At 46.2% G+C, this 13,300-nt stretch overlaps 1 protein-coding gene across 4 annotated transcripts in view; it reads left to right on the top strand.

Annotated features, from left to right (window-relative positions):
- The window catches only part of plxna4 (plexin A4), a 552,119-nt gene that overhangs the window by 429,400 nt on the left and 109,419 nt on the right, over nt 1–13,300 (top strand). For all 4 annotated transcript variants that reach the window (XM_068005167.1, XM_068005168.1, XM_068005169.1 and 1 more), the window contains exons 10-11: nt 8,979–9,179; nt 13,107–13,203. In XM_068005167.1, coding sequence (XP_067861268.1) covers nt 8,979–9,179; nt 13,107–13,203 — 298 coding nt within the window. The remainder of the gene's footprint in view (nt 1–8,978; nt 9,180–13,106; nt 13,204–13,300) is intronic.

Genomic DNA, 13,300 nt, shown 5'->3' with positions numbered 1-13,300 from the left:
AGTCCACACACTCCACCATAACCAACCAACAAACACATCCAGCCCACACACTCCACCACAACCAACCAACAAACACATCCAGTCCACACACTCCACCACAACCAACCAACACAGCCAGTCCACACACTCCACCATAACCAACCAACACAACCAGCCCACACACTCCACCACAACCAACCAACACAGCCAGTCCACACACTCCACCATAACCAACCAACACAGCCAGTCCACACACTCCACCATAACCAACCAACACAACCAGTCCACACACTCCACCATAACCAACCAACAAACACATCCAGCCCACACACTCCACCATAACCAACCAACAAACACATCCAGTCCACACACTCCACCACAACCAACCAACACAGCCAGTCCACACACTCCACCATAACCAACCAACAAACACAGCCAGTCCACACACTCCACCATAACCAACCAACACAGCCAGTCCACACACTCCACCATAACCAACCAACACAACCAGCCCACACACTCCACCACAACCAACCAACACAGCCAGTCCACACACTCCACCATAACCAACCAACACAGCCAGTCCACACACTCCACCATAACCAACCAACAAACACATCCAGCCCACACACTCCACCATAACCAACCAACAAACACAACCAGTCCACACACTCCACCATAACCAACCAACCAACACAGCCAGTCCACACACTCCACCACAACCAACCAACACAACCAGTCCACACACTCCACCATAACCAACCAACAAACACAGCCAGTCCACACACTCCACCATAACCAACCAACACAACCAGCCCACACACTCCACCATAACCAACCAACACAACCAGCCCACACACTCCACCACAACCAACCAACAAACACATCCAGTCCACACACTCCACCATAACCAACCAACCAACACAGCCAGTCCACACACTCCACCACAACCAACAAACACATCCAGTCCACACACTCCACCATAACCAACCAACACAGCCAGTCCACACACTCCACCACAACCAACCAACAAACACATCCAGTCCACACACTCCACCATAACCAACCAACACAACCAGCCCACACACTCCACCACAACCAACCAACCAACACAGCCAGTCCACACACTCCACCATAACCAACCAACACAACCAGCCCACACACTCCACCACAACCAACCAACAAACACATCCAGTCCACACACTCCACCACAACCAACCAACACAACCAGCCCACACACTCCACCATAACCAACCAACACAACCAGTCCACACACTCCACCATAACCAACCAACACAACCAGCCCACACACTCCACCACAACCAACCAACAAACACATCCAGTCCACACACTCCACCACAACCAACCAACACAACCAGCCCACACACTCCACCACAACCAACCAACACATCCAGTCCACACACTCCACCACAACCAACAAACACATCCAGCCCACACACTCCACCATAACCAACCAACACAACCAGCCCACACACTCCACCACAACCAACCAACACATCCAGCCCACACACTCCACCACAACCAACCAACACAACCAGCCCACACACTCCACCATAACCAACCAACACAACCAGCCCACACACTCCACCATAACCAACCAACACAACCAGCCCACACACTCCACCACAACCAACCAACACAACCAGCCCACACACTCCACCATAACCAACCAACAAACACAGCCAGTCCACACACTCCACCATAACCAACAAACACAGCCAGTCCACACACTCCACCATAACCAACCAACAAACACAGCCAGTCCACACACTGCACCACAACCAACAAACACAGCCAGTCCACACACTCCACCATAACCAACAAACACAGCCAGTCCACACACTCCACCATAACCAACCAACAAACACAGCCAGTCCACACACTGCACCACAACCAACCAACACAGCCAGTCCACACACTCCACCATAACCAACCAACACAGCCAGTCCACACACTCCACCAAAGCCAAGCCACACACAAAAAAAAGCCCACACACACCATCACTTGCACGTGCAGTGGCGGGTGCTCTGTACTGCAGCTGATCACCTTCTAATTTATAGATGTTGGGAGAACAGCAGTTGCACCTGTTCAATCAGCTTCCAGCTGACAGTAATTACCTCTAATCAGTTGCAAGTGATTGACAGTTAACTGTCACTGACTTGCAGTTTCTGTTAACTGTCACCAAACTTGCAATTTCTTTTTAAGTTTTCATGTTTTACATTCAATTTAAAACTAAATTTTAATTTCAATTCACTCACTACTTTGACAGAGTCCCCCTCTCACCAAACTCTGAAGTTCCCATTCGGTTCACAATTCACTCCATTTGCAATGCAGTCTGTGCTTCTGACTTCCAGAAGGCATTTGATAAGGTTCCACAGAAAAGACTGTGAGCTACAATTAAAACTCATGAAATTGAAGGCAATTTATTGAACTGGGCAGGAGACTGGTTATATGGTAGAAGACACAGAGTAGAGATAATGGGTTTGGACTCGAATTGAAAGGAAATGACCAGTGGTATCCCACAAGAATCTGTGCTGGATCCTCAAGTGTTGACTATATTTATTAATGACTTGGATAAGACAACATAGAGCCAAATATCCAAGTTTGCTGATGATACATAGATTGGTGGCACAGTAAGTAGTGTAGACAGGAGCATAAAATTACAAGGAGACATGGATAAATTAAGCGAGTGGGCAAGACTGGGGCAGATGGATTTCAATGCAAAGGGCCCAGACAGACAGCGGAGACTTTCATCTCATTCGTCTCGGCTGCATTCAAGTAGAGGTGAAAAACCAGTGTCTGTCCCATTGACCAGCCTCTCCCCTTGTGAGATCAACATTTTGTCGCTTTTTGACCAGACTGAGCTCCTGCAGTACTCTGGTCCAAAAGACCCAGTGGAGACACACTCATAAAAACATCACAACATCAGAAATCGGAGCAGGAGTAGGCCATTCGGCCCCTCGAGCCTGTTCTGCCATTCAATGAGATCATGGCTGATCTTTGTCCTCAACTCCACTTTCCCACCCGATCCCCTTGATTCCCTTCGAGTCCAAAAAGTTAATCGATCTCAGTCTGGCATATACTCAATGATTGATTATCTGCAGCCCTCTGGGGTCGAGAATTCCAAAGAGAATTTTGGCTCGGCCTCCTGAGGTAAATTTGCACAGGATGGACATGGCCTGTATCCTTTTAAATTAATATTTAGAAATGGTGGTGAGGAAGTGGGCATTGTTGACTTTTGATCCCTGTCAGGTACGAAGTGGGAATTGAAGCAATGAGCTGAGGGTTTCCCTGTGACGTGGTCGTAACTTACTCCATTTCTACAGAGCTCCTCGCGTAAAGAAAACACCTCAGAGCGATTAAACAGGTGGGAAAAAAGTGGATACTGAGCAGAGAGAGAAAAAAATAAGAGAAGGATTTGGGGGTTTGGGTGGGGCAGACAGAGATGGTTGAAGAACAGGTATTTTTTTTGCCCCAAAGCCTTTTGAAAGCAGGGCGAGAAGTGGTTAAAAGGAAGAGAATTCCTAAGGAGATGGGCCTCCAGTCATGGAGCTGAAAGGGTGGGGAACGAGCAGTGTTCCATTGTCAAGAAGAGCAGAGAAGGGATGGTTGTTCTTGCTGAGCATTTAAACTGCGATTCAAAACCTAACAACAGGAGACCTGTGAGGGTCAAAGATAAATGGAAAGCTATGGATGCAAAGGTGTTTTGTTTATTATTACAGTAATTTAATGAGACCTTCTGATGGTTGTCATTATCTCATTATTTCAAATGATACCAGTTTTGAAACAAAACAACAAAGCCACCCCAACCCCATCTGTACCTGCTGTGTTCGGAACAGGAACATGCTCCATGGGCCAATTGAGGGCTCAACCATGTCCAAAGAGCAGTGATATAATAGATTGATCGAAACAATATGTATTAAAATGCAAAAAAAAAATGTGTGAACCAAATATTTCAGTGCGACAAAACTTTGTTCCCATGGTGAACCCGGAAATAAAAATCATGTGATAAATAATTTCCTCTGGTAGGAAGAGTCCCAGAACAAGGGGCCATCGCCTTAAAATTAGAGCTTGGCCATTTTGGGGTGATGTCAGGAAGCACTTCTTCACACAAAGGGGAATGGAAATCTCGAACTCTCTCCCCACAAAAAGCTGACAAGGCTGGGGGTCAATTGAAAATTTCAAAACTAAGATTGATAGATTCTTGTTTGACAAGGGTATTAAGGTGTGAAGAGATATGGAACCAAGGCGGGTAAATGGAGTTAAGACGCAGATCAGCCATGATCTAATTGAATGGCGGAGCAGGGTTGAGGTGCTGAATGGTCTCTTCCTGTTCCTATATCCCTATAGGTGATCCAATTTATTGATAAAAGTAGTCGAAACTTTTTTTCCTGTTTCGGTTAGTGAAGAGTCAACAACTTGCGTTTATGTCGCGCCTTTAACCGTAGTAAAAACGTCCCAAGGTGCTTCACAGGAGCGTTATCAAACAAAATTTGACCCCAAGCCACATCAGGAGATATTCGGACAGGTGACCAAAAGTTTGGTCAAAGAGGTTGGTTTTAAGGAGTGTCTTTAAGGAGGAGAGAGAGGTACAGAGGCGGATGGGTTTCGAGAGGGAATTCCAGAAATTAGAGCTTAGGCAGTTGGAGGCACGGACGCCAATGATGGAGCGATGGAAATTGGGGATGTGCAAGAGGCCAGAAATGGAGGAGCGTCGAGATCTCGGACTGTTGTCGGGCTGGAGGAGGTTACAGAGATAGGGAGGGGTCCTGCGTCACCTCTGGCAGCTGATGCCATGATGTGTTCTTCTGTGGTCTTTGTCATTACATTTGAATATCACGGTTTGGAGAATATTTTTCCATGAAGGTACTATCCCTTTAAGCCCCCGAAAACAGAGTTCCTGTTAACATCGCCTCAACAGGTGTTTTTTTAATGTCGGTGAATGTACGTTGAATCATATTGGAACAGGGAGCAGCATATGTGTGTGCATGATGAAAGGGCATCCATTAGCAGAGGAAGAGAAGGAGGAACATTGGGAGGTGATTATTGATCATTCACTTAGAATGCCAGTCAGTGCGAAATTGTTGTCAGCAAAGCTAAATAAATACAAGGCTCCATCTCAAGAGCATCTGACTGCAAGTGGAAGGAAAGTATCCTGAGCTCATATGGATCATTGGTGAAACAACATTTAGAGTATCCCATGCCCCTCCCAAGTTGCACAGCATCCTTGACTTAAATCTATCACCGTTCCTTCGTTGTCACTGGGTCACTTGGAATTCCCTGCATCACCATGGGAGCACCATCACCACGAGGACCCAAGAGATTCAAGGTGAAGGCCCATCGTCACCATCATCTCAGTGTAACAAGGGATGGGCAATAAACATGGCCTTGCCAGCGGTGCCCACATCCCAAAAACAAATATATTTTAAAAATATAATAATTTGGGGTGGCTGACCTTCAAAGGAATGTGGATGCTTTGAAGTGGGGGTCGGGGGGGTGGTGGCGGAGGTGTTTAGAGGTCAAACACAAAGGTATGAAGAGAGACTGACAGAATGGAACTTGTTTTTCCTGGAGAAAGCAAGGATGAAGGAGGACCTGAGCCATGAATGAATGAATATGCTGGAATTTTGCTTAATTTTCTTTGAGGATCAGGGATTATTGATACAAAATTTTCCCTCAGGAGGTGAAATGTGTGGAGCACGGTCCATTATACAGTCGGTTGAACATGGTGCACACAAGGAGCGAGCTTGAGTAAATGTATGGCTTCATCTTGCTCCGTGCTTGGTCCAGTGTCCTCTCAGCTCAGAGTTAGCACTGTTGTGCTCTGAGTTGGGAGGCTGTAGTTTCAAGCCCCACTCCAGTGCAACAACACATAATCTTTCATGACACCTCCGTGCAGTGCTGAGGGAGGTCTGCACTGTTGGCGGTGCTATTTTTCAGATCAGAAATTAAATCGAGGCCCTGTCTGCGCTTTCTGTTGGACGCAGAAGATTGCATGGCACTATTTTGAAGAAGAGCGGAGAGGCTGACGATACTGGGGAGAACTCCCCCACTCTTCTTCGAAATAGTGCCATGGGCTCTTTTCCGTGCACCTGAGAGGGCCGACGGGGCCTCAGTTTGACGTCTCTTCTGAAAGACTGCTCCTCTGACAATGTGGCACTCCCTCAGTACTGCACTGAAGTGTCAGCCAAATTATGTGGTCAACAACAACCCCAACTTGCATTTATATCGTGCCTTAAACACGGTAAAACATCCCAAGGCGCTTCACAGGAGCATCAACAGACAAAAACGGACACTGAGCCAAAGAAGATATATGGGCAGGTGACCAAAAGCTTGGCCCAAGCAGTAGATTTTAAGGAACATCTTAAAGGAGGCCTCTGAAGTGGGACTTGAACACTCAGAGCCTTCTGACTTCGAGGTGAGAATGCCACCAGTGAGCCACAGCTGACACTTCAGATACTGGAAACCTGAAACAAAAATGGAAAATGCTGGAACTACGCAATGCTACGGAAATGCTGGTACTCCTCCTCTGTGAGGACCAGAGTTGAACAAATATTTCGGATTTGGACCTTTCATCAGAAATTGGCTTCAGACGACCCAAAACCATTCCACGCACGCCCCTGACAGACAACCAAGGAGGCTTCCTGTGGGTAGATTGAAAATCCAGATCCTGGAGTGAAAGGCTTGTGTGCTAATTGACTTCACCACCCAGTCCCCTCTCAATACCAGCTCATTGGTGTGAAATACCTCCTTCAGGGGGCTGTGAAAACAGCGGCTTTGCCTGCAGAATAATAATGGAATAATGTGCTTTATCTTGCTCTGTTGTAAAGTGTTTTATTGCCACAACATTTCCCGAGCTGCCTTTGTGCTCGTACAATCAGAGAGAAAATGAAACAAATTTTAATGAAAGGGAATCAAAGAACAGATGAGAAGAATGAGACCAGTTCCGATGGATTTGCAGATATGTTCAGGAGTTGCAACGTGTGTTAAATAGTTTGACCTTTGAGAGAAAATTGATCTGTATATAAAATATATGTAGAGATAAAAACGAACTTTGCAGATTTCCTTTTTCATCCTTCTTGCAAGAACTCTGCGAGGATCCAATGGAAGGAATAAAGTCTCATTAAATTTCAATTACTTAAAATGACAGCCATGTTAAGCTGATAAAACCAACATTGTGTACAGTTGTCAGTTTCTCATTCAGGCTCTTCAGACCTATCTGTAATGGTCTTTTCTCTCTGTTTTTAGCCTTTTCATATGCAAAGTAGGAAAGTGAAGAATTTAGTCAAGTTGATGAACTTCAAGTCGTGTCTTATCGTGTCAGTTTTTACAGGCAGAGCCAGAGGAAAAACTGCATTCATATATTTTATTTTTAATAAGGAAGACAGTGTTCTTTTATATCACAGCTCCTTTTTTTATTGTGTGTTGTGGTCTGTTCCTGTTAGCGACAGTGGGCGAAGCAGGCTGGCATTGTCCTACTAGGGACACGTCATATGCCCCCCTTTTAAATTCGATCTCACTGTGAAGGTATTCTTCAGGAACCGAAGATCTCGTAGCTCCTCCAACAAACAGATGACCGTAACTGGGAAGACTGGAATGGCCAATTTATGTAATGACCGGAAACCAAAGTCAAGAAAGAACTACAGAGGGCATTTTCACCATGGCAACAGGCCTACCACCTAATCGCTGGCTATGATGAGGTGTTGTTCTCAAAGTGATGTTGAGATTTGCTCCTTTTCTCTTCAGTTTTCTCCTCCTGCCTTTTTCTTCCCCCCCCCGCCCACTCACTCTGAGGGTATCTTTCCCGCCTGTGGCAGTGCAGTCGTGCACAGGCAGTTCCCGTTATTACTGTGATAGTGCTGCCACTGGCTGGAGGGTATAATTGTAGCGCTACGAGTTTGCACAGACCATTCCCATTATAAATGTGAACATTGGAATTTTCTCATGGCAAAAGTTGTCACTCGAATGCCGCAAGTGGCGGAAGAGTGTATTTACGGCATGACAAGTTTACGTGGGCAGTTTTCATTAAAAATGTGGACCTGGGAATTTATAATGGAAAAAATTGACAGGAAATATGTGCAGATTTGAGATTAAATTTAGACGAACAGCTGTTGCTTGTGGTGAGTTCGAAGAAATCCGACTTTAAAATGAAAAGATGCTCAACAAGGTGTAACAAGGAAATTGTTACAGAAAGAATATGTGACACAGGAAATGCGTAAAGCTTTTAATATATTACAAGTGGATTTCCCATTGCATTGGATACAATAAGTCAGAGGTTATGGTGTCTGTCTTACCTGCCTGTTGCTGTTCATCCCTCTATCCCTTTCCTGCTTGTCCCCTTGGCCTCCTCTGCTGCTCTCCTTCTGTTTCTCTCCTTTCCTTTTGGGTGGATGGTGTGGTGTGGCAGGGAAGGGGGCTGGTCACAACAGAAAGCTGCATTTGCTTTCTCCCTTTACAATTTTTGCTTCATCCCTCTCCTCCTCCCTCTCTGCATTCCAACTCTTCCCCTCCCCTTACCCCGTCCCACATCCTTTGTTTTTCTCTTCTTCCCTACCCTTCGCTTTCCCCCTTACTGTTCCATGCGTCTTCTCCAGACAGATTCTTCACTCACTCTCTCTTTACCTCTTTATCTTTCTGAACATTTCCGTCCACTTCCATGCCCAGCTTCCTCCTTTCCTCCCCCCCCCCCCCCCAATCCCAGCAACTTCCCCTTCCCCTCAACTCCCACATTGTCCTCTCACCATCCCACATCTTCTCGCACTTTCCTCCTGAAACCCCATCCCCACCACTATTATCAAAGGAAAATGGCACTGGGAGCCATTGGAAATTACGTATCGCCTCATCCCTGCTTCCTGATATCCGTCAACTTCTCTCTTAATTGGTGGTGTCCTGTAATCTGGGTCTTGGATCTGCTCAATGAGAACATTTATCGTGGCTGACGTTGTCACGTTGACGTTCTACTTGTCCTTTCTCTCCAGGACTGTCCACAGCTGCTCCCTGCTGAGAAGATTCTGGTGCCCGTTGGGGTGGTGAAACCCATCACCTTGAAATCGAAAAATCTTCCACAGCCACAATCAGGCCAGCGAGGCTACGAGTGCATCCTGAACATCCACGGAGTGGAGCAGCGAGTTCCGGCCCTACGATTCAACAGCTCCAGTGTCCAGTGTCAGAACACGTCAGTAAGTAGTACTCGTGGTGATGCTAATTGTAAGTGCCAGCCATGGCTCAGTGGCAGCACATTTACCTCTGGGTCAAAAAGTTCGAGTCCCACTCTCGAGACTTGAGCACAAAATCTAGGCTGACACTCCCAGTGTAGTACTGAGGGAATGCTGCACTGTCGGAGGTGCCATCTTTCGGATGAGACATCAAACCGAGGCCCTGTCTGCTCTCTCAGGTGGACGCATCTGCAAACTTCCCTCACCATTGGCAGTTAACCTTGAATTGATCGAATGATGGGCCTATTGACAATTAGCCTTTGTCTCTTAAAAGGGACAGGTCAAGTTTAGCATCGCTGTGTCCCGGACAGCAGAATAATGCACTGTGTGTTACGTGGTGTCATGCCCCTGTGGCGAAAAATCAGTTATATCCTACATACTATGAGCAATGCCAGGGGAGCTCTCCCAGTTAAATTTGTTTTTAAAGAAGAGTTTTGAGTTGCACTGAAACCTAATGTATAAGGATTGTGCACAAATCATCGAGACGAGAACATTTCTTTTCTTTTTCTGCTTAAAAGGTTTTTTAAAGCGATGGCAGAATTATTCTGAAAACAAAAGGGCCGTGTATTGTTTTGAAGCCCACTTGTTTTCTTTAGAATAGCAAAAGGGTTCAAATATCAAATGTAACAAAACATTTTTTTAAATTTCTAAATGGCCAGCTAATTACTGCAGTTACAGCTGGCTCTGACAAACAGTAATCCGAATACAACACAGTGCTGATTTAAATGCACAAGAGTGCTATTCAGGCAAGACACAGATGCAGCATTGTTCTATTGCAGTGTATCATTTTACAAACAAATATTTCTGTAGGTAACTCTTAAAGGTGCATTGTCTCTGAGGGAGAAGAGCAAGCTTTGTCAGAAAGAAATAGAAATATATGCATTGAAATAGCACCACATTAAAACATCACAAAGTGCTTCACACAGTGAGTTACTTTCTTGAAGTGCAGTGACTGTTGATGTGTAGGCAAAACTATCAGCCGTTCCGCACCGGCAACATCCCATAAACAACAATGAGACGAATGGACAGTTGGCCATGGGGGTAATGGTTGAGGGAGAAATGTTGGCCTGGACACGCGGAGAACTCCCCCGACTCTTCTTCAAATCATGCCGGGGGACCTTTTATGTCCACCTGAGCAGGCAAGTTGGGTATTGGTTTAACGTCTCATCCCAGGGATGGCATCTATGACAATGCAGCATTCCCTGCAGCGTCAGCCGAGATTACATGCTGTACTGTGGTTCCCAAAGCCTTCTGACTTGGCCCAACTGGACCAGCCTGAAACCTGGTAACAATGTCATACACGAGCAACGCAATTAAGTTTTTGTGTGAAGTTTGACAGAAAGTGCATCAGTGATAGACAGAGAGTGCTTTTTGAACAAGTGGAAACAAGGCTGCAAACATTTTCAAATGAATTGAACATCTCTTTGGAACAGTGTTGTCCAATACGTTAGCCACTTGCCACATATGGCCAATTGGGAATCTGGATGTGGAAATATTTGTGAATGAAACGTTTCTGCCTTAAACTTGTCCTTCAGAACCTTGGACATAGAGCAGGAGGGAAAATGGGTCGAGGCAAAAGCACATTCAAAGAGAAAAGTCTTTCGGAGGCTTTTGAAGGTAGGAAGGGGAAGTTACAAGGCAGCGACGCTGGATGGAGATGGAGAGTTTCGGAGGGTGGGGACGGGTGGCTGGAGGTATGGCCATCAATGACAGAGTGATGGGCTGGTGTGGGAGGAGAAGTGGGTCCCACAGGGGCACACAGCTCGAGGAGATTGTTAAGGTTGGGACTGATGAGGCGATGGAAGGATTTGAAGTTGAAGATGAGGATCTTGAAGTCGGTTTTCTGGGGCACGGGGCGCCAGTGGAGCTTCGGTGGTGGGGATACGGGCCTTAGTGTGGGCGAGGACAATCTGGATGATTTATATGAATGGAGGGCCGATGTGGGAAAACAAATCCAACCTTGAGGTAATAAATTTGGGTTGTGGCAAGAGGAGGAGAGATAGGCACAGAGGCCAATGATGCTTCAAATGTGATAGAAATGATGGTAAAATTCTGCACCAATCTTCTTCTCATGGTTTATCAGAAAGCATTGAAGAAAAAGAGATTGAATGGCCAAACAATCCCGCTCCTTCCACACATCATGTGGTCTATCCCACAATTTAATTTTGGGGTAAAATTCTCTTTGAAAATTTCAATCCCCAAAGGAAATAATGGAAGATTCCAAAGTGCCTCACATTCCCATCATTTAGGCCTGGTTTGCTGTCCTCCAGACAACATTAAGCCTGCCAGCACAGGGACTGTTATATCCCAAGGAGTACTCGATTATCTCAGTCTGTGCCCACCTCTGTAACCAACAATTTCATTCGCAACCAGCTATTTGTCCAGCTCCTTTTGTTACTCTCCTCTGAATCTCTCAGCAGGATTGGCGACTCATATTCGTTGGTAGCTGTCGTTTGTAGTATTGTTTTATTGGCCGGTTTTTGATGCGACATTAGTGATTCGAGTCACTCGCAGAACACCTTAATCTCCTTTAAGCTGCCTCTGTGTGAGGTTCTGGAGTGCTGGCTGGGCTTGCCTGCAGCACTCGTTCAGTACCACACGTGTGTCAGTTGTAGTGCTCGCAAACACATTGATCTCCATTGATTTGGAGAGGGACTGTTCACAGTCAAAGGCTGTGTAAGGAATCTGTCCATCAGCTTGCTGTGCTCTGAGCAAAGGTCACAACAGAACGTTAAAGTCAAAGGCTTTTTTTTTCTCCCCCATTCGTGAGGTGTTCTCCTCTTTCTTGTGCAGCCTTTCTGTTGCTGTTAGTTCAACCGTGACAGGAAGCAGTAGGTGATTATTTGATGACAGGGGGGTATCAACGCTGGGCATGATCCCATCGAACCTGATGTGCAGGGCCTCCAGCAGGAGTCAATGGATAGTGATCGGGAACTGCACCCCAGAGCTGCCTTTCCACCCCATCGCCCAAGCACGTGGTTGCTGACTCCTATTAGTACCCCAGGCTGGGGTCAGCTTCAGAATAGTCCTGGACTGAAGGTGACTGGCTCTGTTCTACGTCAGGTGGCGCATTTACCCAGTGAATCATGGTGGATGCCCAACTGGTGCCACACTCTGCCATGCCGGACCTGGAATGTGTTTTGGTGCGGGCAGCAGAAAGCCCAGCACTCACTTGTTTCATCTTGAGCATAAACACAGTTAGCACCACATGGAACTGGAGACTCAATAAATTCGTGCTCGTAGCACTCGGGAGAGGCCTGAAATTCATAGAATTATATGGTACAGAAGGAGGCCATTCGACCTATCGTGCCTGTGCCAGCTCTCTGAAAGAGTTAGCAATTGGTCCCATTCCCCTGCTCTTTTCCTGTAGCCCTGTAAATGTATCCTTTTCAAGTAGAGATCCAAATCCTTTTTGAAAGTTACCATAGAATCTGCCTCCACCTCCCTTTCAGGCAGCGCATTCCAAATCTTTACAACTCGCCAAGTGAAAAAATTTCTCCCCTTCTCCTCCCTGGCTTTTTTGCTAATTACCTTAAATCTGTTTCCTCTGGTCACCGATCCTCCTGTCAATGGAAACAGTTTCTCCCTACTATCTACTCTATCAAAACCTCTCATAATTTTGAATGCCTCTATTGAATCTCTCCTTAACCTTCTCTGGTCTATGGAGAACAACTCCAGCTTCTTCAGTCTCTCCACATAACTGCAACCGTTCATCCCTGGTACCATTCTCGTAAATCTCCTCTTCACCCTCTCGAAGGCCTTGAACTCCTTCCGAAAGTGTGTCGAATTAACTTGGTAATGAGGAACAAAGATGATGTTCTGAGCCACCTCAGTGGCGGACTGTTTACGTTTTGACACGTTGCTCTGTTGCTTGTAACTGTCTCGTTTCAGTACTCCTACGAGGGGACAGAGATTAACAATCTCCCCGTGGATCTCTCTGTTGTCTGGAATGGGGACTTCAGCATCGACAACCCGGCTCACAACAAAGGTGAGGTGGACGGCAATGTCCACGGTTTTACTCGTTCTGTGTTAAGCGCTGACGCTGGCTATTTATTCATGGTGGCGCATCGCGGTCAAGCCTGGTC

The sequence above is a fragment of the Heptranchias perlo genome, chromosome 24 (genome assembly GCF_035084215.1).
Source record: "Heptranchias perlo isolate sHepPer1 chromosome 24, sHepPer1.hap1, whole genome shotgun sequence".
NCBI lineage: Eukaryota > Metazoa > Chordata > Chondrichthyes > Hexanchiformes > Hexanchidae > Heptranchias > Heptranchias perlo.
The sequence above is the reverse complement of the archived record's forward strand: the minus strand, read 5'-3'. Positions and strand labels throughout refer to the sequence as shown.